This window comes from Cheilinus undulatus, linkage group 17, assembly GCF_018320785.1.
Source record: "Cheilinus undulatus linkage group 17, ASM1832078v1, whole genome shotgun sequence".
In the NCBI taxonomy this organism is placed as follows: Eukaryota; Metazoa; Chordata; class Actinopteri; order Labriformes; family Labridae; genus Cheilinus; species Cheilinus undulatus.
The window spans coordinates 23,712,117-23,737,883 of NC_054881.1; the positions used below are offsets into that span (position 1 = coordinate 23,712,117).

Genomic DNA, 25,767 nt, shown 5'->3' on the forward strand with positions numbered 1-25,767 from the left:
TCCTCTTCCACCTCCACTCATTGTTCTGCCAATTCAGAAGTAAGATCTTCTACTTTAAATCACTGCCACTGGGATTACCAGGAACTATAATGGCTAAGAAAGGTGGTGAAGATTTTGTCACAATGTCTATGATTCATGAACTGCTAGAACAGCAAAAAACTTTCTTCAAGGAATTACTTGAGCAACAAGAAAAGAGCTACAAATCTTGTCTACAAGTTATTGTTGATTCAACATTTGTCCGTATGGACAGTCTTGTTAAAGATGTGCTAAACATTACCGAAGACATTCAAGACTTGAAGGCCAGCCTCCAGTTTTCACAAGCAGACTTGAATGACCTGCAAGCTTTCAAAGCATTAAGCTCTGAAAAAAATCCAAGTTATTTCTGACAGCCTAGCTGATTATCAAACTTCCATCAACAATGTGCTAACAAAAATGGATTATCTGGAAAATCAGTCAAGAGGAAACAACCTTCTGATAGAAGGAGTTCCTGACTCAAAACCTGAAACTGGGAATGAGACTGAGATTAGAAGAAGAGGAAAAAAAGGAGAAGGCCTGGCTCTTAGTCTCTGCTCTACTTCATCCCAAAGGTGTTCTGTCAGGTTGAGGTCAGGACTCTGTGCAGGCCAGTCAAGTTCATCCACACCAAACTCTCTCATCCATGTCTTGATGGTCCTTGCTTTGCACTGGTGCACAGTCATGTTGGAACAGGAAGGGGCCATCCCCAAACTATTCCCACAAAGTTGGGAGCATGGAATTGTCCCAAATCTCTTGGTATGCTGAAGCATCCAGAGTTCCTTTCACTGGAACTAAGGGGCCAAGCCCAGCTCCTGAAAAACAACCCCACACCATAATCCCTCCTCCACCAAACTTTACACAATGGCACAATGCAGTCAGAAAAGTACTGTTCTCCTGGCAAACCCAGACTCGTCCATCAGATTGCCAGATGGAGAAGCACGATTCGTCACTCTAGAGAATGCGTCTCCACTGCTCTAGAGTCCAGTGGCGACGTGCTTTACACCACTGCATCCAATGCTTTGCATTGCACTTGGTGATGTATGGCTTGGATGCAGCTGCTCAGCCATGGAAACCCATTCCATGAAGCTCTCCGCGCACTGTTCTTGAGTTAATCTGAAGGCCACATGAAGTTTGGAGGTCTGTAGCGATTGACTCTGCAGAAAGTTGGTGACCTCTGGGCACTATTTACCTCAACATCCGCTGACCCCGCTACCTCATTTTGCATGGCCTACCACTTTGTGGCTGAGTTGCTTCCCAATCGCTTCCACTTTGGTATAATACCACTGACAGTTGACTATGGAATATTTAGGAGCGAGAAAATATCATGACTAGACTTGTTGCACAGGTGGCATCCTATCACAGTACCACGCTGGAATTCACTGAGGTCCTGAGAGTGACCCATTCTTCACAAATGTTTGTAGAAATGGTCTGCATGCCTAGGTGCTTGATTTGATACACCTGTGGCCATGGAAGTGATTGGAACACCTGATTTCAATTATTTGGATGTGTGAGTGAATACTTTTGGCAATATAGTGTATGACGGACAAAATCATAATTACATTTCCTGTTTTGTGTGATCTTTATGTTTTCTTTAATATATAAACTGTAATATTGCTCTCAAATACTATAAACAGTCTTAAAATAACTGAGTTCAGTAATTATTTCCTACCTATAAAGGAATCTCCTCAAAACTCCTTTTCTCAAGACTGAGGCTCAGTATTGATGTATCAAATGCAAATGCAACTGAAAACCAGTGTTTAGGAAGGAAATGAATATGTGGATGGCTCTTCTGGACAGAAGTTGAATAGAAGATGGGGTTTGGAGTAAAAGATACAAATTAAATCCTAATTTCTTTGCTCTGTCCCATGAGGAACCTCCTGGGATGAATTAACAAGAGTGTGGGAATGGTTATGAGCGTGTTTGTGTGTATGAGAGTGTGAAGGAGCAAAAAGACGGTGAGATAGGCTCCTATTTATAGCAGCTTCTTGGAGACACAAAGCACACAGTGCAGTGATGGCCTCAGCCGCCTTAGGCAAAAAGGCTGCATTGAAAAACGTGGTTGCACCACCCTGCATGAGTGTGTGCTAGAGTGGGATTCTGAAGGGGAGAGACAGACAGAGAGAGAGAGAGAGATAGAGAGATTGAGGGAGACACTCGTGGGAGAGGAGCAGTATTTGGCAGAGAATTAACAAATGATTCATTGTGGGTTAATTGACCCATTGTGAAAATGATTAAATAGACCCTGTGTATATTTGGCCCTGATGTCTTTGGCAGAAACTACTGGAGAGCCGAGAGAAAGAGCGAGCGGCTGTAAGGAGGAACTAGGAAGAAAAGGACAAGTCAAATTCAATTTGTCTAATTTTAGAATGATAAGGAAGAGCATCACTACAACAATCAAATCAATGCTTTTCTTTTGTATTAGTTTATTCCATTAGAGAAACATTCTGCTTTTAAAAGCCTACAAACAAAAAATGACATTTCTGTCAGTGATATGTATCTGGCACAGATTTAGTTTTGCATCCATAGGTCAGAAAATGAAGTACAGTACCCTATATGTCAAATCTAATCCATCAGAAGACTCAAACCTATTATTTGAGGTCCTATCGTGTCAGCTTGATTAAAAAAGTCAGGCAGATCCATTTCTCCAGTCGGAGGCAAAGACGCACAACCTCAAACCCCAAATCCCCAAAACCCCATGACTAATTTCTGAATTTTTTCCTCACCAGTTTCTGGAAGAGGTCCCCGACTCTCTGGTGGTGGCTCCACTGCTGGACGCGAGGCAAAAGTCCATCATAAAACTCCCTGTGGATCTCGTAGAGCTCAGGCACTTTGAAGAAGATGGTTTCTATTTGGGCCACAGTCAGCACGGGCTGTGATGTTGTAGCTGCGGCTTTCAGAGGCTTCATCGGCTGCAGGGGGCAAACAGTGGGCGAAAACATGGTTAGACATTGTTTTTTTTTTGGTAAATACAAGCATTTGGATTTACATTTCAGAAAACGTTAGGTGTGTTTTAAAGCTACAAAAAGAAAAAACAGCAAGACCTGTCTCAACCGCTGTAATCTTAAACTCTAAGTTTCAACTGTTTTCTACCACTTCTTACTTTATCAAACATAAATGTAACTTTATACAGACATTACTGCATCTTTAGGGCTTTTCTCTACATGTTTGATTGTTTTAGTTTGTCCAATTATCACCTTAATGGAACAGTTCTAAAGTTGAAAAAGGCTGAGATTTAACACAGATTTAACACATTACAACTTTAAAATTTTTGGTTTTAATTACCAATAGTTCACTCTTCCTTTAAGGTCTGTTTTGGGCCTAAAGAACATCCTGAATATAAAATTTTATCTTGAATGAAATATGCTTCACTGTTTTAACCAGATGTTAAGTTTCGATGCTAAACAGATACAGTACAGGGGCCCATGGCACCAAAACAGTTAACTTAAAGATGCAAATATTCTCTCAAAGCTTGATGAAATATCACACTCAGATGTTGACTCTTCAGGGATTTTTCAGTCACTTGTAATAACTAACCCTTATTTCTTGTCTTTGCTTTAGTAGATTCGTTGTAAGCATTACGTTAACCTGGAAGTCCTCTCACAAAATCTGCCATACTTTCTTGAAGTGCAAAATGTTGTACATTGTTTTATTTAGGCTCCACTTTCAGCACTGCTGAAGAGCATCTACTTTCTTTAAAAAAGGAAGTCAAATTGCCTCTGGATTTGTTGTTGTCAGCTTTATGTTAACACAGAAAAGACAGGACTTAATTCAGCTTGTTTACATTTTTCTTAGAAGCTCAAGCATGTTATATATATGTCTTTTTCTTCCATCATAAGCCCTGCCATCACACGGAGAGGGAGGGAAAACCTAATCCACTCAGGAACTCTGTATCTAGTAGAGTTCTGTCACAAGATTACAGTTATTACATTTCAAGGGGAACCAACTGACTTCCCAAAAAAGAAGAAAAGATGTTCTTTTGTCTAAAATACTTCAAACAAATAAGAACCAATCAACTTTGGGCTTTATAATTCAGTGGAGATCAGTTCTATAATTGGCTGCCACTTGTTGTAACACTGAAAGAGGGAGGAGGAAGAATTAAATTGTTCCTCAATGCACTAACGAACAAAATTGGTATGGCAAAAGAAAAGCTTTCCTTTGTGCAGAAAGACGAGTACAACATCTTCTGGACATCCCCTCTTAAAGTTAGTTATTCCACCGTTTAAAGAAGAGAAATCAATTCTAAAGAGTCTATTACCAATGTAAGAGGATAAGTAAGATGGGGAAAGAAACAAGTTATGTTTTGACTGATAGCAGTGGGAGCTGCCATGTCCTTAACAACTGACAGCTGACAGCCACACTGTATTTACAAGCAAAAAGAGAAACAATCTCTTCCTGGCTGAATTCATTTCTTAAGTATATTTTCACATGTTCATTGATACAAGGCATTTTGTAGAGAAAGTCAATTTCCCCTGTTTGTCATATTCTTGTAAGGTTGACTTTCTTTTAAAATGTAGACTATTTTGATATTTCGACTTTATTCTCCAAGTGTACAGCATCATTTTTTCCCATCACCCAGGCCCTAATCCTCCTTCTTCATTCAGGGCATATAAGAAAAGCTTGCATTAAATCGCATTCGCATTCTGATACTTTTTAAGACTTTTTTCAAGATCTTCTTCATAAATTTTAAGAGCAACAGAGAGGAAAATAGAACAGGGCGACAGGGGAAAAAATGCTGCGCTGCCTCGCACTGTTTCATGCTGCTTCCCAAGCTATCAGGACACTAAAATATGAACTGGTGTAAACAAACTTAGTTTGTTGCTGATGCTATAGTGTTTGTAAGCTATTTCATTTAAATGCATTCTGAAAGTGTAAAATACTTCAAAGTGCTCTAAAGGCATTTTTGAAATCCAAGGGTAGATGCATTATACCCATAACTCTGAACTGTACTTACCCTTTAATAATATCATAGTAAACTTATAGGCTTACAACTACCACTTGTAGCATGTGTTTGTATGTAACATGTGTGAATGCTCACCAGCAGCAGTGCCTCCAGGTGACTGAGGTATGTTTCCTCTGTGGCTAAAATCCCAGACAGGACCCACTTCCTCATCTCCAAACCCTTTTCCAGATCACATTCAGTCTGCAAAAAACACACAAAAACAAATCTAAAACAGGATCTGAAAACAAAATATTTTCACATTGTTTAAACCGATTTAATGCTTTAATTTTTTACTTTTCCAATCACACAGTGTGATTGTTTTGTGTTTGAGTCATTATGAAGTGTCATCCTTATCTAATGGTTCAAAGATCTTCAATTCAACTTGTTTGCAGATGGAAGATCGAACGATTCCTTTTGATTCAGTGAGCTCGATACTTCAGCAGGTTTGCAGTTTGTGAGTGCTCAAGCATAGGAAATTAAACAGCAACAATTGCACCTTGTCCAAATCCTCCCTGGCTGCCTCCCCGCTCCCACTCAGCCCAGTCAGAGCTCACTGAGCTGTGCGGACATGAAAGAAAACAGAGAGACAGACAGATTCCTCGGGCTGTCTTGTTTAACCGTGAACTCTGAAATAACTCAAACAGGCAGAGTCTCCCATGGGACCGAGGTTGGCGTATAAATACGTGAGTGAGGGAATGCAAGAGCACATACAAAAATACATACAGAGAGAGACAGAGAGATCCCAGGTTGGGACGTGGATGCACCCGGCCCCTTAGGCTAAAAAGAGAAGAGTGAGAATGACAAAGAATGAGGACGAGAAGAAGGGATGGAGAGGGCAGAGCAAGCAAATGCAGATTTTTTTAATGAATGGATGAGAGAGAAGGGACGAGGGTGAAATAAATGAAATAATGAAAAAAGACAGAAATGTTTTATTTTAATAACACCTGAGGGCTCACAAAGAAAGACAAACAACTTTAATGAAGATAAAGGGATGAAAAGAGCAAAGAGGATGAGGGAAGTAAGAGGCTGAGGCATGGCAGGAATAAAGGGGAGACTGCAAGCAGCAAAAGAACAGAGTTTGAATGAAGAGCTGATCTAGAAAAGTAGCCTTAAATTTCGGAGGCCTTTTACCGGAGTAAACAGAAGCCACAAGATCTCTGGATCAAGAACAACTGACGCCTTTTTATCATTAATCGACAATGCTGTCCAGCCTGCTAGGTGACCCCAAATAGTCATACATTCAACAATTCAGTCAAAGGAGCCTCATTGGACAAGGATCATGCCAGCCATATTGGAATGCTCCATGACTAATTTTACAAACATTTGCCTGCTGTCTCCCAATAAATTTTCCCTGACAGCCTGTCTTTGTATGGAGATCAACTTATCAATGCTGTTCTGAAAATAACTGAAGTATTATTTTATCAGTCTCCTTCGTAACAAAAGAGTAAACTTTATATTTAAACAAAATTCTCAAACTTATTCAAGTCATTATGTCTCCCTGCGGATATTATTTTGTTATTTATAAGGAGATTTCTTTATATGGAGATTTCTTTATATAAAACACAATGTTAGTGTTGTTTTTAGTCCACTTTGCATTGCCATTGTTCTGCACTTAGCTGCAATAAAAAAAAGTTTGTTTCATGTTAATGAGGAGAAATACCTTAACTTATAGGGCCCTATTTTGACCGAGTGAGCACATGGCAGACAGCAATTTTGGGTGTGTCCTTCTACATTTTGCTATTTTAAAGGCTCACAATCTGGGTGTGAACCTATGTGCAGAGTGCAAAAAGGTTAGATTAAGTGGCATGGGTGTGTATTTGAAGTAATATGAATCAAGCGTGCCGTGTCTATTTACACAGTAATCATACATTTACAGGTTATGCATGTTGTTAAAAGGTCAGTGGGCTGAAGACTGAAATCTGATATGCAGCTATTTCCAAAATCGTTTGAGGCAATACAGATACAAATAAATACACACCTTTTTTGTTGTTTTCATTATGAAAGACACAAAGTCTCTTTTGTAATGGAATTGACCAATTCCTCTTATTACAACAGCTTACTTGATTTTGAAACAGACATAAAAGTAGACAAACAAAATTTGATACTACCATAAAATAAAGACATTCAATAAAGAACATTATTAGCAAAATGTAACGACAAAATCATGTTTCATCTGCCTGTTTTAGAGCTAAAAACACAATTTAACAACATTGGGGCAGTGAACATTGAAACGTTAATACTTTCAAGTTAATTCTCCAGACTGAGCAACAGGTTTGCAGGGTGGTTGTCAGTGATAACATAAGACACATGGAGCACAAACACTTTAGTACAAAATAATAAACTAGCTGCAGTTCAAAGCTGGAACACTATAAAGTTCAAGGAATAAGGGTGAAAAAAAAAAACATTCCAGCTGAGGCAGGCCTGTTGCTTAAAACTCCTCAAACTTGATGCTTCGCTTCATAAAGGCCTGTGTCCACAGCTGTCCTGGAAACTAGCATATTGAGTACAAAGTCAGTCCAGTTCACAGTTTTCCGATCAAACTCTTTTCAAAGAAAAAGTTTTCAGGCCTACAGCTGCGGTCTGTTAGGGATGCACAATATTATCAGCATGAAATCAGTATTGGCAAATGTGAACTTTCAAGCAGGGGTGGAAAATGACTAATTACATTTGCTCATGTTACTGTAATAGAGTATCTTTTTTGGTACCTGTACTTGAAGTACATTTCAAAATCTGTCCTTTTACTTCTACTTAAGTTTTAAACATAGTAACTGTACTTTCCTTTGAGTACTATCATCTTGTACTTTGTCACCTCTGTTGACTAAATATTAGCACATAATAAGAAAATGATTCCACATCACATCCCAAAACAGCAAAAACTGGATCATTGGCATTTTAGGTTTAAACATCCCAGAGTTTGTTTAACTTTCAAAGTATAATTTCAACTCTTTTCTGAGTGAACTGGTCTTCACTGTTGGAGTTATTTGACTGTGTTGATCTACCAGTGTTTGTTCAACTCTGTAAAAAAAGTCAATTAATCTAAGCTCAGCCCAATGAGGTTTCAAATCTGTGGGGCAGTGGAGTTCCCCATTACGCCCTTGGGCAGAGTTTTTAGTTGTGTTTGGATTTCACCTGTTGTACACTGATGCCTGCTGGGATTTCTTTGGTCATGTTTCTGGTGGCCGTTGTTAATGTGTTTGTTGTCAGACACATTTGCATCATAAGTGAAGTTATCCACTGAGTTAGAGTGCCTACCTGTGACTTTATGTGTTCCTAAAGAATGCATAGTGCATATTCTTCAACAGCATATATCACCTATGCTAACTTCATGTAGTGTGGACCATTATAGACACTTTTATTTGAGAAGATTTATAGACCAGTACTTTAACTTTTTCTTAGGATGATTTTAACCAGAGTAACTGTAGTTTGATTTGAGTACAACAGTCAGAGGTTCCCACCTCTGCTTACAAGTTAGGGTTAGGGTTAATATCAGCAGATATGAAAATTCCCAGGAATGCACAACGTTGGATTTTTGCTGATATCCAGTATGCTGATACCAACATTTAGATGTAGTCCAGACCCAAAATTTTAGTTATTAAAACAAAATCTAAAGCTGGAGGATGGACAAATAATAACAAATTTCAGTCCTTAAAACACACTTTAAAGTGTAAGGAATGATGATAAATAAAGAAAAAGACTTAAACTGACAGGTCTGATGTTCCTGCTGAAAACTCCACTCAATTATTTGTTTGTACAGCCAATATCTAAAGCCTACGGTAGCTGATTTTTATAGACAAAATATTGGTTATTTTACCAAACCGATAATATTGTGCATCCCTAAAAATTTCCACTGACATTTACAACTGATATACAGGCTGTACATATCGTCATGTACAACCTGCCTATGTCAGGACAAGTTTTGGTACATCATTTTGATATTTTCTTGGAGAGATTTCTGAAAAAGAAAGTATAAAGCACACAGAGCTATTTGAAAAACAGCTTTACAGATACTACTAAGAAGCAGAAGTCAACTGTTGTTACCTTGCAACAGTAAATGCTTCAGAGTAGCGCTCTGAAACTCAAGCTGTGAATGCTGCCCAGGCTAAAAGTGCCTGCTGTGGACAGAGTCTCTTAGGTGAAGTATAGTAGGACATTTGCACATTTTACTGATATACGTATACTTTTAGCTGGAAATATTGGCAGAAATTTTCGGAAATATTTTCTGAAATTATAATTAACCGTCAAGCTATTAGCAGCCAATATCATAATTCCCTGCTTCATTATTCAATATTTATTACAAAGTTTGAAGATATCAAGTAAGGTGTGAAATTTGTAAGTACTTTTCTCTTCATCTTACTGTTTGTCACATCTTCATATGATTAAATCTACTGTATACTCTTTCTTTGTGTCTCTTCCTTCAGTGCGGGATGAAGGAATAAGACACGTCCGACATGTATTATTCTGACAGATATGTATTATGTATGACACTGAGCTACCAAGGGATCTGTGTTGGGATGATAATATCATATCAGTACTTGGATAATCTTTAACTGCATTTAATACAAACTGTTAGACAACCAAAACACTTTTTATTTGCTTTTGTCAGAGTGCAAATGAAACAAAACTCAATATTAAATGTGTATTTTTACGATCCTTTTAAATGATTTAGGCTACATTTCCACAGCTTTAAATCTCTGTCTGTCTCCTCTGACTTTAAAGGGAAACCTCGGGGCAGACACAGAGCTTCTCAATGCTCCTAAAATTAATAAAAAATGAATGAATCCTTGCTGGGCGACAAGTAGGAGCATGAGCTTTTATGATTTTACAACCATGAGATACATCATGTTGAAAAAGAACTTGAGAAACATGAGAGTTCATTTGCAGCATGAGGAACATTTAATAAAACCCATATGGAGATTTTAAAAAAGATTCAGCGAACATGTTTGCGAACAAGTGGAGAGGAGATGGGCTGTAAAGTGTTTATTCATCGTTTCAGGCCCCAGACGGCTCCCCGAGGATGTACCCGCATCTCCAGACATATCATCTTTTATTCATCGCCGTGGCAACTAATGAGACTATCTTTGGGTTTGTACTAAAGGGGTGTCTGACTGCATTTTTTAAGCAATCAAAGGACTAAAAATATGACTTATTCTCCCTGCTTGGGAGGAGGACATTGGTTCCTGAGCTCTTTTTTGGTGCAAAAATCAATAAAAAATGTGTATTTAATACCAGAAAACACTAAAAACATTTAAGATCACACAAACCTACAGCTCAGGCTCTTCTTAACATGATATAGACATTCTGATAAGCTCCTGTTTGTTTTTACAGGGAAACATTTGAGGGAGATACACTGCAATCAATATAAACCATGTTTATTTGGTAAGCCTGCAGGTGGAACTCAGGAGATGCAAATAGAAACAAAGAGAGGGAGAATAATTACATTTTTCACTGTCATTGGACTCATACAAACCAACAAACCAGGCAACAGAGGACAGAAGTCCCCCTCAATTTTTAATCTAATCTGCTCAGCATCCTGTTCTGTCATCCCTTGTTTTGTGAAATGCCTAATGTGATTGTGTCCTATTCCTCATGTCTGCTTCACAACAGAGCTGTCTTACAATTATCTGGAGCTGCAGGAGAAATGCAACAAACTTGTGATTATTCTGACTGCACTTGAGCAGGATGTGATGGATGCTGACAGAGATGGTGTCTGCAGGGATTTTCTGGGTAGGATGCATCACACTATGGCTTTAATTGCAAAAAACCAAGCAATGTATCAATGAATTTTCACCACAGTTGTGATAAATTAGAGTGAGGAAGACTTGAAGCTTATCCACTGAGGCTGAGATTTACAGTGTTTTAGCCTCGCCTGAGTGGAAACCAAATTTATTTCCCCATTGAGGTTTGATTTTAGACAGCAAAGACAACAAGATGTGATTTTATCATCGATAAGGGACAACAGTGGAGCCAGACTTTATGTGACTGGGATCCCAAACTGAGGCAGGGACCACATAAGTGAATAGTATTTATATGCCCTTCCCATGCCTATCATCTCATCTATGTACTCATGAAATAAAGTACCACACAAAGGGCCTTGACATGGCCACACTGATAAATTAACAAGTTATCAGGTAGCCTGATGACAAAAAATCATTTGACTAGTTTACATGCACCTTAGGAAACTGTTTTTGGAAAAAAAGAAAAAAACCTATGTCTGCATGAATGCATCAGTGGTTGGTTTTCTTTCCCCAAGTACATGACATAAAATAAAACAACTGCCAGCCTTTTTCCTCTAAAAAAATCAAAATATGCAATAGTTCATTTTTTCCCATCATTTCATCAAAGTAAAACTTCAATATTGCTGGTGTCGGGCCAAACCTTTTATCTCCATTTTTCATCAGTGCTATTGGTCACCCATTAGCACTGTAAGTGGGTTCCAACTTGTTTAAAATAAACAGTGTCAAAAAGATGATGACTGTGCCATTCAGTGTTAAATTAATTTTAAAAAAATACAGTATTTTTTCATTCCCTGAAAAGTGAGGATTTTGGCAATATAAAGTTGTGGCCCTAGCCAAGGACATATATTTAACATACACAAAGTTAAGATGATTACAGCTTACAGCTCATGAAAATCAAAAATCCACTATCTCAACATATCTGAATACTGTTGAAAAGTTCCATTTCTTGTTGGTTATTTCCGTCCTAAAAAGAGCTTTCATTCTCTCATTCAGGCTGTATCAAAGTATATTCATGGAAAGGTGATTAAGTTGAAGAACTTTGGGGAGCTTCATAAGTAGTGGACTGAGGCTGGAGTCAGTAGATTAAGAGTCACCACACACAGATGGATCCAGCAAATGGACTACAAGGGTCGTGTTTCTCGTGTCGAACCCCTCCTGGACCACAGACAGCTGGGCTAGGGAGAAAAAGAACTGGACTCTTGCTAAGTGGTCCAAATTCCTTTTATTTAGAAAGTAAACTTTACATTTCATTGGAAAACAAGGTCCCAGAGTCTGGAGGAGGATCAGAGAGGCTCAGAATCCAGGGAGCTTGAAATCCAATGATCTGCTGAGATGCTTTATGGAGATACTGTTTCCTTCTCCAGCAGGACTTGACACCTGTCCACAGTGTAGCCAAAACTACCAGAATCTGGTTTGTTGACCATGGTATTACTGTGCTTAACCTCTTGCCTGACCTGAATTTCTTGGATACTGTCAAGAGTGAGGGACACCAGACTCAACAATACAGGCGAGCTGAAGGCTGCTATCAGAGTAACCTGGGCTTCGTGACAACCCAGCAGTGCCGCAGACTGAATGCCTCTATGTCATTTCACATGGAGGCAGTAATTTGCACAAAAGGAGCAACAACCAAGTACTGAGTGCATAAATGAACATAATTTTCCAGAATGTTGACATTTCTGTAGTATAAATAATTTTTCTTGTTTGAGTTAGGAAATCCACTATTTTGAGACAGTAGATTTTTTTTTTAATTTCTGTGAGCTGTAATAATCAGGATTAAAACACAAAACATGAGAAAAAAGTGAACTTTTTCATGATATTTATATTTTTTAGATGAACCTGTATGTGTCACATTGCACACAAAAGCAATATTTCACCACATATGGCTTATATTGACGGTAAAATTGTGTAAAAATAGCAGCACAGTCATCATGTTCTATCAGACTTCTGGTCAGTGGCCCCTCTGCAGTGCACGACAGAGCCAGATTACGATACAAAAAAAGCCACTGTTGAAATTAAATCAGCAGTATTTCTAGAGATGACTCATCACTGTGACATCATAAAACCATCATCCCCCACTGAGCCAATCAGAGCTTGTCTGAACTCTGACTCATCAATTAAAGAGGAGAGAGAGAGACTGGGATGATGTTGGAGCAGAGGCTGTCCAAGGGCACACGAAGGACAAGTGAAACTCAGTTTTTACAGCAGCAACTTTTAATCTTGTTTTTAGCTGCTTTTTCTGCTTCTAATAAACCAAAATACAACACCCAGTTTCACGTTTACTCAGCGCTTCTGCCTCGAAACATGCAAGTTTACTCAGCAAATAGACCCTCACAATGAAAGACTCGATTCCCTGTAAGAGAAAAAAATGAGTAAGTGTGTAAAAATGCATTGTTCAGTGCACGGATGGCATGATATGTGTTTGAGTGTGCTTTAATTAAAACCAGTGAGACTTTCAAGCCCACAGGTCAAAGATCAGACTGAGTCGGGGGACTCGTCATTTATTGGCAGTTTCAAGCCATCACTCAGATTAATAGTCGCTCACTCAGCAGCTCAGACAGTGTGAGAGCACCGAGGGGGGCGGAGTAACTGATACAGCTTCATGACCACTGATGAAATGACTCTTCCTCCAAGGGCGCAGTGAAGAGAGGCAGAATTAGCTTGTTAGAATTACCCAGAATACCTTCATGCACTAAATGAATGCATAATTCTAGCACCCTGATCTGATACTGGTAAATCACATGGTGCAACATTTCATGAAAAATTAATATAAGTGATTTGTGTAGTAAAAAACATGCTCATTTTTATCTTTGCTTATGTTAGTAAGCGTGTCTGCATAGTGCAGGCTCTCCATGGTAACCTTTGAAGAGCACCAGACGTCATAGATCACTGGTTTTCTCCCCGCAGACAAGTAAAAACGAAGGAGGGAGGGTAAGAGGATGAAGGCAGTGATGGGGTGATGGAGGTAATTCTGACTAATACCCAGGATGAGAAAAGAGCCAGACTCTTAAAGGGGATGAGTTCCTTCCCTGGATCACTGCTTCTGGGGTGATGAAGTGAGTTATATCATCCTTTATTGCTCCTCTCAAACTGCAGATCTGATTTCTCATCAATGATACAAATATTTGACAGAGTAGGATTGCCTTAAGAATAGATTAGCCCACTTCTCGATCAGTGATGAGGTCAGAGTGTGGAAATACTGGCCTCTATTGATAACCATAATTGCAGAATTTTGCATTGACATAGTAGGATGTTTTTAATCAATAGTTGTTTAATTAAAAACATTTGCTAGGAGGCATGATGGCATACTGACCGACTTGGAGGACTCCAAAGATCCAGATGAGAGGGTGTCCCGACTGCTGCGGCTCTTGGAGCTGAGGTGTGGCGAAGATGACGGCGAGTCATCGATGTAGGGCAGAATGTCGTGGTGCCTCCTCTGCTCCTCTGCCCGGTCAGCATCATAGCCATATGATGGAGGAGTGCCAGTGTAATGACCATCTGTGACAGGAGATGAAAAAAATACATTTTAGTTTGTTTTTTACTTTCTGTTTTAACAGTTTGCAGTGAAAAATATGAGTGGCCACATATAGCAGCGTTCCAAGTAAGCATGTATTATTTAGTGAATCTGTAGTTCTGTGCAGCTTATAAAGAAAAATTGTCTTTCTCTGCCTTTTGAAAGGGATAAATCATGAAAAACACATGTTTTAGTATTTTTGTGCATACATTTTGCTATCTGCAGCATCTACTGGCCAACAATATGTGAAATAATCCAACCCAGTCCTCCATCTTGATGTCCTGTCTGAAAACGCAAAACCATTGTGACATCGCAATGAGTCATTATTTAAATACCTGCCCCTCAACTGAAAGGGGTGGGGTGAGAAGGAGCTCATTTGCATTTAAAGAGACACACACCAGAATGTAAGGTTCTGACACAGGCTATTTGAGCTGGTTTAAACAGGGTCAACAACCTCCAGTGGCTTGATCCGCATCATATTTAGACCAAAGCACAGCACAGATGTTTGATTTAGACAACAAGGACTTAACAAAAGATGGAAAATTGTATAAAATGTCCCCTTTAAAATGTTTGTATAGTCTACATAAACATTACAGTCACTGGTCTTACATTTCTCAACTAAATTTTTTGCACACACATCTGTTGTGTCTCATGCTGTTGATACAATGGCTGTCTGGGAGTGAAACTTTTATAACTATTTGGTAACTTAGATATTAACACATTTTTTGTGTCTTGAGCTCCGTAGCATGGCACAGTTTTCCACATTGCACCATGCTGACTGTACCATTGGTGTAATTTTTATTTCTTTTTCAAAATTTGCACAGTTTTTGTCTCATCTGTTTTCTTCCCACATCATGTCTCCACTTCCCCTTTGAAAAAAGGCCGGACCTCAAAATATTCACTCACTTTTACTACATCTGTGCACCTCTTCTTTTAAGATGTTGATGATGAAGAAAACTAGAACTACTGCCTCGTGGATATATGCCACCTAGTGTCAAGCTAAAACAGGCTGCAAGATCATTGGACTTCACAGAATGTAAAGACAAAATTACCTATGACATCTAAAATCATATCAGTTCATCCTTGAGTCAGAGTGGACATTTTTGTACATTTGAGGAATACTCCTCAAAGCATTCTTGAGATATAATTTCACAATCATGAGATGAAAATAAGACTCACTGACCTTTAACCTATGACCTAAAATGTAACTATATTATCCCTTAGTCCCTGGTTCCACTTTTGGTCCTGTATGGGGCTACAAACTGAAGTAATGGGCGCCACCATCTTTGCAAAGGCCATCAAACACAACACAAGTCAAGCAGACTAAGCTTTAAATAAAAAGAATATCTTAGATATGAGTCGGGGGGCTCCAACGAAATAACGTTGTGAGCCACGGATCTACACCGTCATAGTTGTCATTGGAAAGCGGCATAAAACTTCAACATTTGGTGACAAAAACAAAACTTCAGTATGCTTTAATCTGACGACGTATCATCAATGCTACATGTGCAGTTACAATTCACACTCAGAAAACTGATGTCTAGGGTACATGTGCCTCATGCTCTCAGAGGGTTGTCATGTGTACTGTAGAGTTAATTTTCAACACTAATTAATGCAAGTCCCAGAAACTAGGGCAGACAAAATGAGTTCCCCCCCTGCATCCTTGTTCATGCATTCATACAAAAACATAAAGCTTAGAAAGGAAGCACTTCAAAAAGAAAAGAAAAAAAAAAAAGGCTGAATAAAAACTGGGTCAAGGTTCAAATAATTTGAAGACAGAGTGCTGCAATCTCCAGGGAAATATTCCATAACCTCCCTCTGCCCTTCTTCTTCTTTGGTGGAGGGTTATATTACAATTTCTGAAGGAAAATACCTCAGCTTGAAAGTGGAGAGAGTTTTTGTGCTGTGTTTTCCAACTAGAGATGAGAGATGGACAGAAGAGGTAACAAAAGGTCAGAAGCAAAACTTTGACAACTAATGGCAGGCTTGCAATGTCACATTTAATTTTAGTTAAAGTTTTGGCTTCTTCCAAACGTGTTTTGGTGCATAAAAGCTGTAAAAATTCCCGTGGGAGACAGTACAGTCAGCGGTTCGGGGAATATAAGTGTGTAAGAGCTGAGGGTAAGACATCGTGCATCTCTGAAAAGTCACTGAAGACCTTTTTGTTCATCTCCTCCCACTCCTACATTCAACAGAGCTGCTCTTCTCCTCTCTGCTGACTCAGACCAATAACATGCCGCACAAACACTCATACACAAAACTGGAGTTCACACCAATCCCAAACATGTACTTAGGCCTTTTATTCCTGCCTCTGCTGCATCTACAATCTCTGTTCCATTGTGTTTTATGATATTTTTTTTTTTTCTATATGAAGACATATGCTTTTAAAGACACAGATAATAGAGTGAGAAATAAAGAGAGGAAGAGATAAAGAACAATGCCAGAGAGTACAGGGCCCGTCTGACCTTCAGCCCACCCACGGCTCGCTCCTTGTACTCGCTGCAGGCTGTGGGTGGGTGCTGCATACTGCTTCTGATTCGACCGACGGCATCCTGCCAGCCAGGCGGCATAGAGGCTCTGTGTGCAAGTGTGCACGCTTATGTGTTTGTGTTTATGTGCAAACAGTCTCCTTCCACAATGCCAAACCTCACAACAAACCAAACTAGGAATCCTGCGGCAAGTCTTCATTCATTTCCAGCTTTAGATCGTGACACTGCTCTTATTATGTAAATCCTGCACATATGCTGTCATTAATACATTTCAGTATTTCCATAATCTCCTACTTAACACATTTTTACAGATGGTAGCACCTGCCTTTGTAGTATTCTTCATATTTTTCTTTATTATGTGCAGTACTAACATGCAATTACTGTATTTGATTGAATCTGAAATATTCAAACTTTATCAGGAGATTTACACACTGACATATTTGACTTAAACAATGAACACATAGGTAGGGTAAAAAGTAAAAGGCTGTTAAAGAGGAACTTTCAAGCAACTTAAACTTCTGAGAGATTTTTTTAGTGTGTGATTTTAGTGCCCCCTGTGGACAAAATGGTATCTCATACTTCTTTGCTGACTTGTCCTGTGCATGCTCCTAGTTATATTTTACATTAATGACCTGTTTCAAATCCCACTGCACTCAGAGCTACGGATTCACCAAGGAACCGGTTTATGAAAACTTCTGGGATACACAAGAAAACTTGAGTGTTTATATCTCAGTGTTAAGCATTTCAGAGTTTTTCTAACTACCAAAGTGTCATTTTAACTCATTTCTGAGTTAAATGGTCTTTTATTTTTGAGTTATTAGACAGTGTTGGCTCATTCCATGATAGTCTGACTGTTAAGTTCTCCCATGATGCCCTTGGGTGGGTGTTCTAGATGCGTTTACATGTTGCCTGTTGTGTAATCATTCCTGCTCTGACTCCTTTGCTCATGTTTCTGATGGTTTGTCGCTATTTTTGATGTAAAACACATTTGTACCATGAGTGAAGCTGTTTACTGAGTAAGCCACTTCCAGTCTGTGGAGTTGGGAGGGTAAATTCTTAAAAACATACAGTTATTCTGAGCATTTTATGTTGATAAGATCAATTCTTCATACTCATTTTTACATACAGACATGTAAGATAAAGGACATATTAAAGGTGCATTAAAATGCATAACCTATAAATATTGTTCAAGTGTCAAATTGACATTTCTGGTGAGAAAAATGTGATAATGTAGTGTTAGAGATACATCTTTCAGTGTCAGAAAATAAAACTCTGAACACTAAAATACACCAGAACCCGACACCTTCAATAACTATATCAGGGAGGGTGGTAAATTTAACTCTTTGGGAGCTGAATTTGCTGTGTAGTGTTGATCTGTTTAAACAGAGGAGAAAATTATCGAGAAAACTTTTAGCACTACAGAAAGAGTGAGTTTAACTCCAGTTTCTGTTGGGAACAAATACAATAAGATACAGTGTTAAATTTAACTCTTTAAGTGTTACTTTAACCCTGCAAAATGTGCTATGTACAGGTTACAATGAAACAATAATTCCAGGCTAAGTGTTATGAGGGAGTTGTGATGTGTCATCATAAATGAGTCATTATAATTTTATTCCTTAGTTGTTTTTGTTATATAGGCACGATTAAGTAAAAATGGTACCACATGAAACTGTTGGAAGCCAAAAGACTGGTTCTTATTACTGAGCTGAGCCAAAATGATCTAGAGCTCTAAAAAAAGCCCAAATTCCCATCACTATGAGCAATGCTGGATGGCCATAAACAATGCCATGCTTACATGCAGACTACTACAGAACCTGTCAGTTGATGGCGTGGTCTTTAATGCATGCCAGTGTGTGATGCGACTACAATACCAAACCAATCCAGATGAAAGCATCCCAGACCACATCTGCAGTCAGAGCTATCGGATATCATTCATCTTGGATATGCATTGAAGCGAATCAACCCCTAGCATTAAGGATTTCCACTCGACATATGAATGCCCACAACTGATATTAACCCATGTTAATGCAATGTAATGTAAATCAATGGTTCTCAATCTGTGGGTCAGGGCCCAAAATGGAGTGACAAATTTGTACCAGAAAAAAGTGTCAAAAAAAAATCTATGTACATTTTCAAATGATGACTAGTTCATTTTAGTATTTGTCTCAAGATTAACTTATTTATTTCCTTTTCTTTGGATAATAAAGCTAGTTTTCCTTGAGGAATTACACAATTCCATGCTGTCTTGAGAGAATGTAGTAAAACAACATGTATGCAAGCATGTCCTTCAGTAAAGACATGCTTTTAAGACACATTTTGTTCTGCTCTTGGTCTTTATGTTTTGTGCTATTTGGGCTCCACTGAATTGAAAAGCCTTGAGCATTTGGAGATTTACACAAAAATTGGTGGTGGGTCCTGATGCCTGTCCACTAGAGGACCACAGCTGCAAATTATTTGATCAGGCACATACTCTACAGCAGCAGTTTTTGGCAGATAAAGGTGAAGGAATATAATAGAGTGGGCCCTCCACAAATGTCCATCCATCATTTTTCTTCCCCTCTTCTGGGCCAGGTTGCTGTAGCAGCAGGCTAGGCAAGTCAACCATGACATACCTCTTGCAGCAACGCTTTCCACCTCCTCCTGGGGGATTCCTTAGCATTCTCAGGCTAGATGGGATATATAGTCCCTCCAGTGTGTTCTGGGTCTGCTCTTGAGTCTCCTCTCACTTGGACATGCCCGTTAAACCTCCACAGGGAGACGGCTTGAGGCATCCTGATAACCTGCCTGAACCTCCTCAACTGACGTTTTTTGGTAGGTAGGAGCAGCAGCTGTACTCCAAGCTCCCCCTGGATGTCTGAGCTCCTCGTCCTATCACTAAGGCTGAGCCCAGCCACACTTCTGAGAATTAATTTCAGCCACTTGTATCTATGATCTTTTGATCATGACCCAAAACTCATGATCATAAGTGAGGGTTGGAATGGTGATCAACTGGTAAACTGAAAGCATTGCTTGTTGGTACAGCTCCCTCCTCATCTCAACACCTGCAATACTGCTGATGCTGTACCAGTCAATCTAAAACATACCCTCATTCATCAACAAGACCCAGAGATACCTTAATTCCTAGGCAAAGATTCACTCCCTAAATGTGATTTAAAAAAAATCAAACACGTGTTGGATAAGTAAAAGAAAAATTTGGTCATCATCCCTTGAATTTAGGATGTACCATGTCAGCGCTCTCCTCTTATGACTGAACTTGGATGCAGCTATCTGTATTTTTAATTCTTACACATGCATAAAGAAAAAACCTTGTTCAAACAGGAAATCTAATGAAGACACCATGCTAACTTTTAGCACTGACTCACTGCTTGTCCATAAAACTGCAGGTGTGAATGTAAAAACCGACATGTAGGAAATGACTGCCATCCTGGAATGTTTTCCTTCTCTTTCAGTCTCCCACCACACCCCTATGTATTCATGCTAGAAAGCATAACATTCACAGGCTCACTTTTAAACACGCTAACACCTTTGCTTGTCCCTAGAAACACACTGAAGCTGTTTGTCTTTAATGCCGTCAGTACCCACTCTGCCCTGAGGCCAAAAATATCGAGCTTCCAAACAAACCATTTTTAGGCCGTAACAACCACTTGGTTAAAAAAAAAAAAAAAGGGGGGGGGGGGGCGCAACCACACACATAAAACCACAATCAGGAATAATAATGACAAACTGAAGATAAAATGAGGACACTTTAAAGCCAAATGAAACACTGCAGCTCTGACTAAGCAGCATCTTCTGGGAAATTGGGTCTCTATGGTACAAAAGCATACAAGAGCTACAAGGTAAATAGCTCCAATTTATCTGTTTTATAAACAAAAGCAGAAATCCTGAAGCTTTTTCCATCTTATGCCTGATAAAATGTTAAACATGTGTGCGTGCCTGACCAGCAGTTTCCAAAAGGGGAAGGACTGAGCTTTACAAGTCGGTTAATGGGTCACTATGGCCTGTGGTGGTCACTAGGCTTCAATCTCTCCTCCTCTGACCTCATCATGGGCCCAGACGCTGCTTCAAACACCGCCTCAAGTCCGTCTCTCTCCATCTGTCTCTCATGCTCTTTGTTTGTCTGTGTATATATCTAACTGCCTCTTCTTTATCTCCTTCTGTCCCTCCTTTCTTTTCTCGTGAGCCTGTGTTTCTGCTGATTTGTGGCCTCCACAGCTGGCCTCTTCATCTTCATGCTGCTCACACATCAGCATCTTCCTGTTCCTGCTGCATTCCTCTTAGATTGTTTTCCACACAATCCCCCTCAGGAAAAGAATAAGCAGTGAATTTGACATGTAAACCTACACATGTCTATAGAGCACAAAAACACAGAGAGATGGGCTTTATATCTCCCTCCAAAAATCAGCCCACCTATTGATTTTCTCCTGCAGCAATTGGCAAAATAAAACATCCAAACTCTGCTTCAAGCCTCAGACAGAGAAGTAAAAAAACACACATGCATTCCCGTAAAATGTTTACATGGAAACAGTGTTTGGGAGGGATCAGGTCTTTTTTTCCTGCTGCAGGTGGAAAACTACAATAACAGTGGGAATAGCTCTTGCTCTGCAACATGGCAACATGTGAGTCTTTCCAAAACAATACAGCAGGCAGGGCTAACAGGGTATGAGGGCATCAGGGTGTCATGTGACACAGGTCAGCCTATGTAGGAGAAAACTTTGGCTTTATAAGTAGTAATTAGGGGTGGGAATCACTAGTGGCCCCATGATAGGTTATTATCACGATACTTGGCTCACGATTTGATGTAATTGCGATGTTAAAGATTTTGCGTTTCAGTGAGTGTTGCGATACCATATATTGCGATCCATACCATCTTTTCAGCTGTTTAGCTGATTTAGCATTAGTCTTGCCCTCACGTTTGTCATATTTTGCTGTATTTTATTTTCACGTAGCACTTCTTGCAAACCTTGTGTCATGTCCACCTCATACATGCACAGCTTGAACTCCTAATGTCCTTCCCTTGGTAGTGTTGTTTGTTGTTTGATTTTTTTCCCATTATCATAGGCTTCAGTTCATATTAGCAATTGATGTGAAAAAAATCGATACTTGGTGGACAAGACAATACGATACGATATATCACCCGACAAAAAATCATGATACTATGCTGTATCAATTTTTTCTCCAGGCCCTAGTAGCAATATGGAGCTTTTTGCAACTGTTAACATTCATGTGATTATAATCTTGTCTGCATCCTGTAAACATTTTTGAAAATAATGGATTGTGAAACTGGTTGTGTGCTTGTGAGTAAATCTTTAAAGATCCGAAGAAACTTCTACTAAGAATCAAAACCCAAACATATTTTAGTCAGATCAAAATGTGCCTAGGTAGCAAATTTCAAAAAGTTTGCATCTTGTTTCACTAAATATCCAACAATATAGGATGGTATTTTTGATTGGATCATTTTTAATTCCTAATTTACATCATGTTCATCTTCTTTGTTCCGAGGTAAAATATATCATTTAAACCCAAGTTTCCTTTCAAGTAACATGGTTAGCTTGACTTAGCTTTGAAGGAAAAAAGCTAACCTGTTTTCTCATAAGGAAGTTAAAAAATCTACCCACCATGAACATTTGCAAAAAAAACCCCCAAAAAACAAAAAAACCTTAGACTTATTCACTTAGGTTTTCAAAGTGACACAGGATGTAAAATGTATTGCTTAATGCTAGGCTAGCTATTAGAAGGTAACAATGAACATTTCAACTGATAAAACAAAATGTAAAGCCTACCTATATTTTAAATATTTCTTTATGTTAGACTGCATATTTTTTGCCATATTGTTTTCTGATAGAACTTAGAAAAAGTTCATAAAATTAAGCTTCAAAAACATGAAAAATGAGGCAGGATGATCTAGAATGGTGTTGGTGTGTCAGTTGAATGAACCGAAGCCACATCAACTAATAAGAAACAGGATCACTTTATAGGGACTTTCATGTCTGTGATAACAGCAAATAAAGCAAGTCTGCTCGCTGATCCCAGTGCTACAGTGATTCATCCTATTATGGCTTAAATCATTGTTTGAAGGTGTGTTTTAACTTGCGATTCACTTGTTATAGGTTCATTATGTGTCAAAGAACAAGGCTGTGGCATTAAATGAGGTCAGAGAAAGGGGAAAAGTGGGCAAAGTGTGTAAATTTGTTCTTGTAATACTTAAGCTGGTCAAAGTTCATTTTTTGAGTGTTCAAAAGAGATCGAAGGCCAGAGGTACCAGCACTGCAAACATTAGCCACATTCTGTAAACCAATGTTGCAGGGGTACAGTGTGAAGTTGGTTTAGAAAATGTATTAACTTGACTCTAGATCAGTCTGCCACTCAAAATTATAATTTGTGTTTAATCTGGTGGGAAATCAATAACCTTGAAACATTATAAATCACTAGCAGGCTTTTGAGGTTACTTTTTCTGTCTCCTTTCACCGTTTTTTCTAACCTTGCAAAGCAGATGGATACACCATTTCCTTGTTTTTCACTGGCGAATCCACCTTGCAAAGCTCCCATCTGAACCGTTTGGGTCCAGTTAGAAAGTGACAGGACTAATCAGCGACGAGGGGAAGTACTTTCAGGCGTGGCGGAGTCATGATGTAAGTAAGCAGCAACAAGAGGCCGGTGCAACTATGGCAGAAGAGCTAGCGTGGATGTTGCTAAATCGCCAGAACTTAACGACATTTCTATGTTAAAAGAAGAACAAAGAATAGCAGTGAGTTGTTTTCTTTTCAAAAACGACAAAAGTCGTATCGCTCTGATTGGCTCGTAAAGATGTGACAGACAGAATGTTCATCCAATCACATTCCAAACAAATCCATCTGGCGTGTCAGGTTACCGTTTTTCTCTTTGTACTACTATTTTTTCCCACAGTCTCACATCATGTATCTCTATCTTCAATCTCTCAGCTCTAATAGATATACCTCTATTCATACTGTTTACAGTGTAAAGGATTAAAAAGATGAAGGAATGCCTGAAAGCTCTTCAGTGCTTTGTGTGGCAGAGAAACGTGGCAAAAGAAGAAAAAAGACAGGCAGAAAAAATCATAAAAAACTCTAATTATTAGAAAGACAAAGAAATAACAGGAGCAGACAAGGACAAAGCAACACAGTGAGAGTCATGAAACCAGAGAGAGCGACTCTCAAAGGAGGCATAAGATATCCTCGATAGAAAGAGCTGCCTCTCCATCCCCCATCATGCTTTTCACCCTGCCCAGCCGTCATAAATCTGCCCTGCGTTTATTAGACTCTTGGAGGAGGAGGCCTGTCATACTAACACTGCCAATATAACCTCACAACCGACCCTTTTTCCTCTCTCTTGCACACCCAAATCCATTCACACACACCTACCTTAAAGCCCCACCTTGTCTTAAAGGATACTAATGTTTCGCTACAGCACCCAGATCCCGCTCAGCTAATCCAGCCAGTGTAATCAAAGATCAAATGGTGTGTTTTAATGGCTTCCTCCTATTGCCCCTTCTAAATCTTATTCAGTATGTTAGTAGGCCACAGTGGATTTGGAAGGTCAGGTCTGGATGGTGGTGATAATTTAAAAAAATAGCATCAATATTTCCAAGTACTGCACAAGAAGTATAATGAAGATCGGGGCAACCCTTCCCCAGAGTTCCCCCATCCTCTAAATATCCAATTTAAAGACAAAGTAACACAGAAAAGAGGGGGCGGGGAAGGAGAGCGAAAATGGAAAGCTGTGGAAATTGAAGTGAAGCCCCAGCCACGGCATCGCTGGGGGGGACAGACATGCCGTCAAATGAACTTCTCTAGTAATCCTCCAGCAGCTGCACGGCACTTGACAGCAGTTAATTTGATAAATGTCACTATCTTGTCATTAAAGGGCAGGCGTAGGGCTCCAAATTAAACTTGGATATTCTCAAAAGTCGTCAATATCTGCTTTTATAGCTTTAAAACTTGAAAGACATTTGTTTTGCAAAGTAAATGCAGCTTTTGGTGATTGTTTTTAGGGTCTACTTTGCTTGTATTCCAGCTCATGGGAGGCACTTTGCACCCCTCATAGGAACCATTTAGGGTAAGAAGATTGGAAAGCTAAATGACTCCCACAAGAAGGTTTAAGAGAACTGCTGTGAAAGATACAAATGCTATTGATTCAATTTAAAAAACGGTGCATTACAAAAAAAAACACAACCATTCCTGCAGAGGCAATGTGTCCCTTGAAGCTGGTTTATTTCATTTTTGAAAATCATCTTTTCCTTAGAAAGAAAACATAGTCTTATTCTCTACATAAATGAAGCAACATTGCTCACATTTTTCATTTTAGCCAATTAATTATCACTACCATTTCAATCAAAGCAGCCTGGCGTCCTTGTTTTCCGCTTCCTGGCAATAGAAATGTCACTGGAGTGGAGAAATCACGATAAACCAATTTGTTTCCTGGAGGTAATCTCTTTGCCTCGGCGTTGATAATCTCTGAGGAAACGACCCAGCAGCAGCGGCAGACAGTTTCTGTTATAAAGCCAGGATGATCGCCAAATCAGGGATGCTGCTCCTTTAAATACAAAACAGCGCCCCCTGCAGTGATGTAATCATTCCTTTGTCTCAGGATGGAAGGAAAAGAGGCTGAATGCAGATGATAGAAAAAGGCTAAATAGTATAAAACACTGCCTGATATTACACCGAAAGAGGAGGAGGAGGAGGGACTATCTCTTGCTTTAATGTTGGTTTGATTTTCTTTCACAAAGCGACAGATTCAAACGATTCCTCCTTGTGATAAATCGCTGCAATAGATATAGAAACAATGACAGATATGACAGCCTGACAGATGATTTACTTCCACCTGAAGCATTGCCTGTGGCTGCTTGATTTGCTGCTTGCTGTGATCTGAAAAAACAACTCCTTCAGTAATAAAATCCACTCAAATTTCCTAGGATTCTGAAAGGATTCTCTTTTTATCAATGAGTGTACTCTGACTGCTACCTTTGTCTGCAGGCAGCCTTCAAGTCAAATAAATGAAAAGAGATATTCACTTAGAGACAACCTAAAGGAATGACTCCATATGTTAAAACTGTTAGTTAAG

At 39.2% G+C, this 25,767-nt stretch overlaps 1 protein-coding gene across 1 annotated transcript in view; it reads right to left on the minus strand.

Annotated features, from left to right (window-relative positions):
* Positions 1 to 25,767, minus strand: part of LOC121525015 (breakpoint cluster region protein-like) — a 135,259-nt gene that overhangs the window by 49,144 nt on the left and 60,348 nt on the right. Inside the window, exons 3-5 of the mRNA XM_041810705.1 lie at positions 14,000 to 14,184; positions 5,051 to 5,155; positions 2,739 to 2,924 (exon numbers count right to left, since the gene is read on the minus strand). Coding sequence (XP_041666639.1) covers positions 2,739 to 2,924; positions 5,051 to 5,155; positions 14,000 to 14,184 — 476 coding nt within the window. The remainder of the gene's footprint in view (positions 1 to 2,738; positions 2,925 to 5,050; positions 5,156 to 13,999; positions 14,185 to 25,767) is intronic.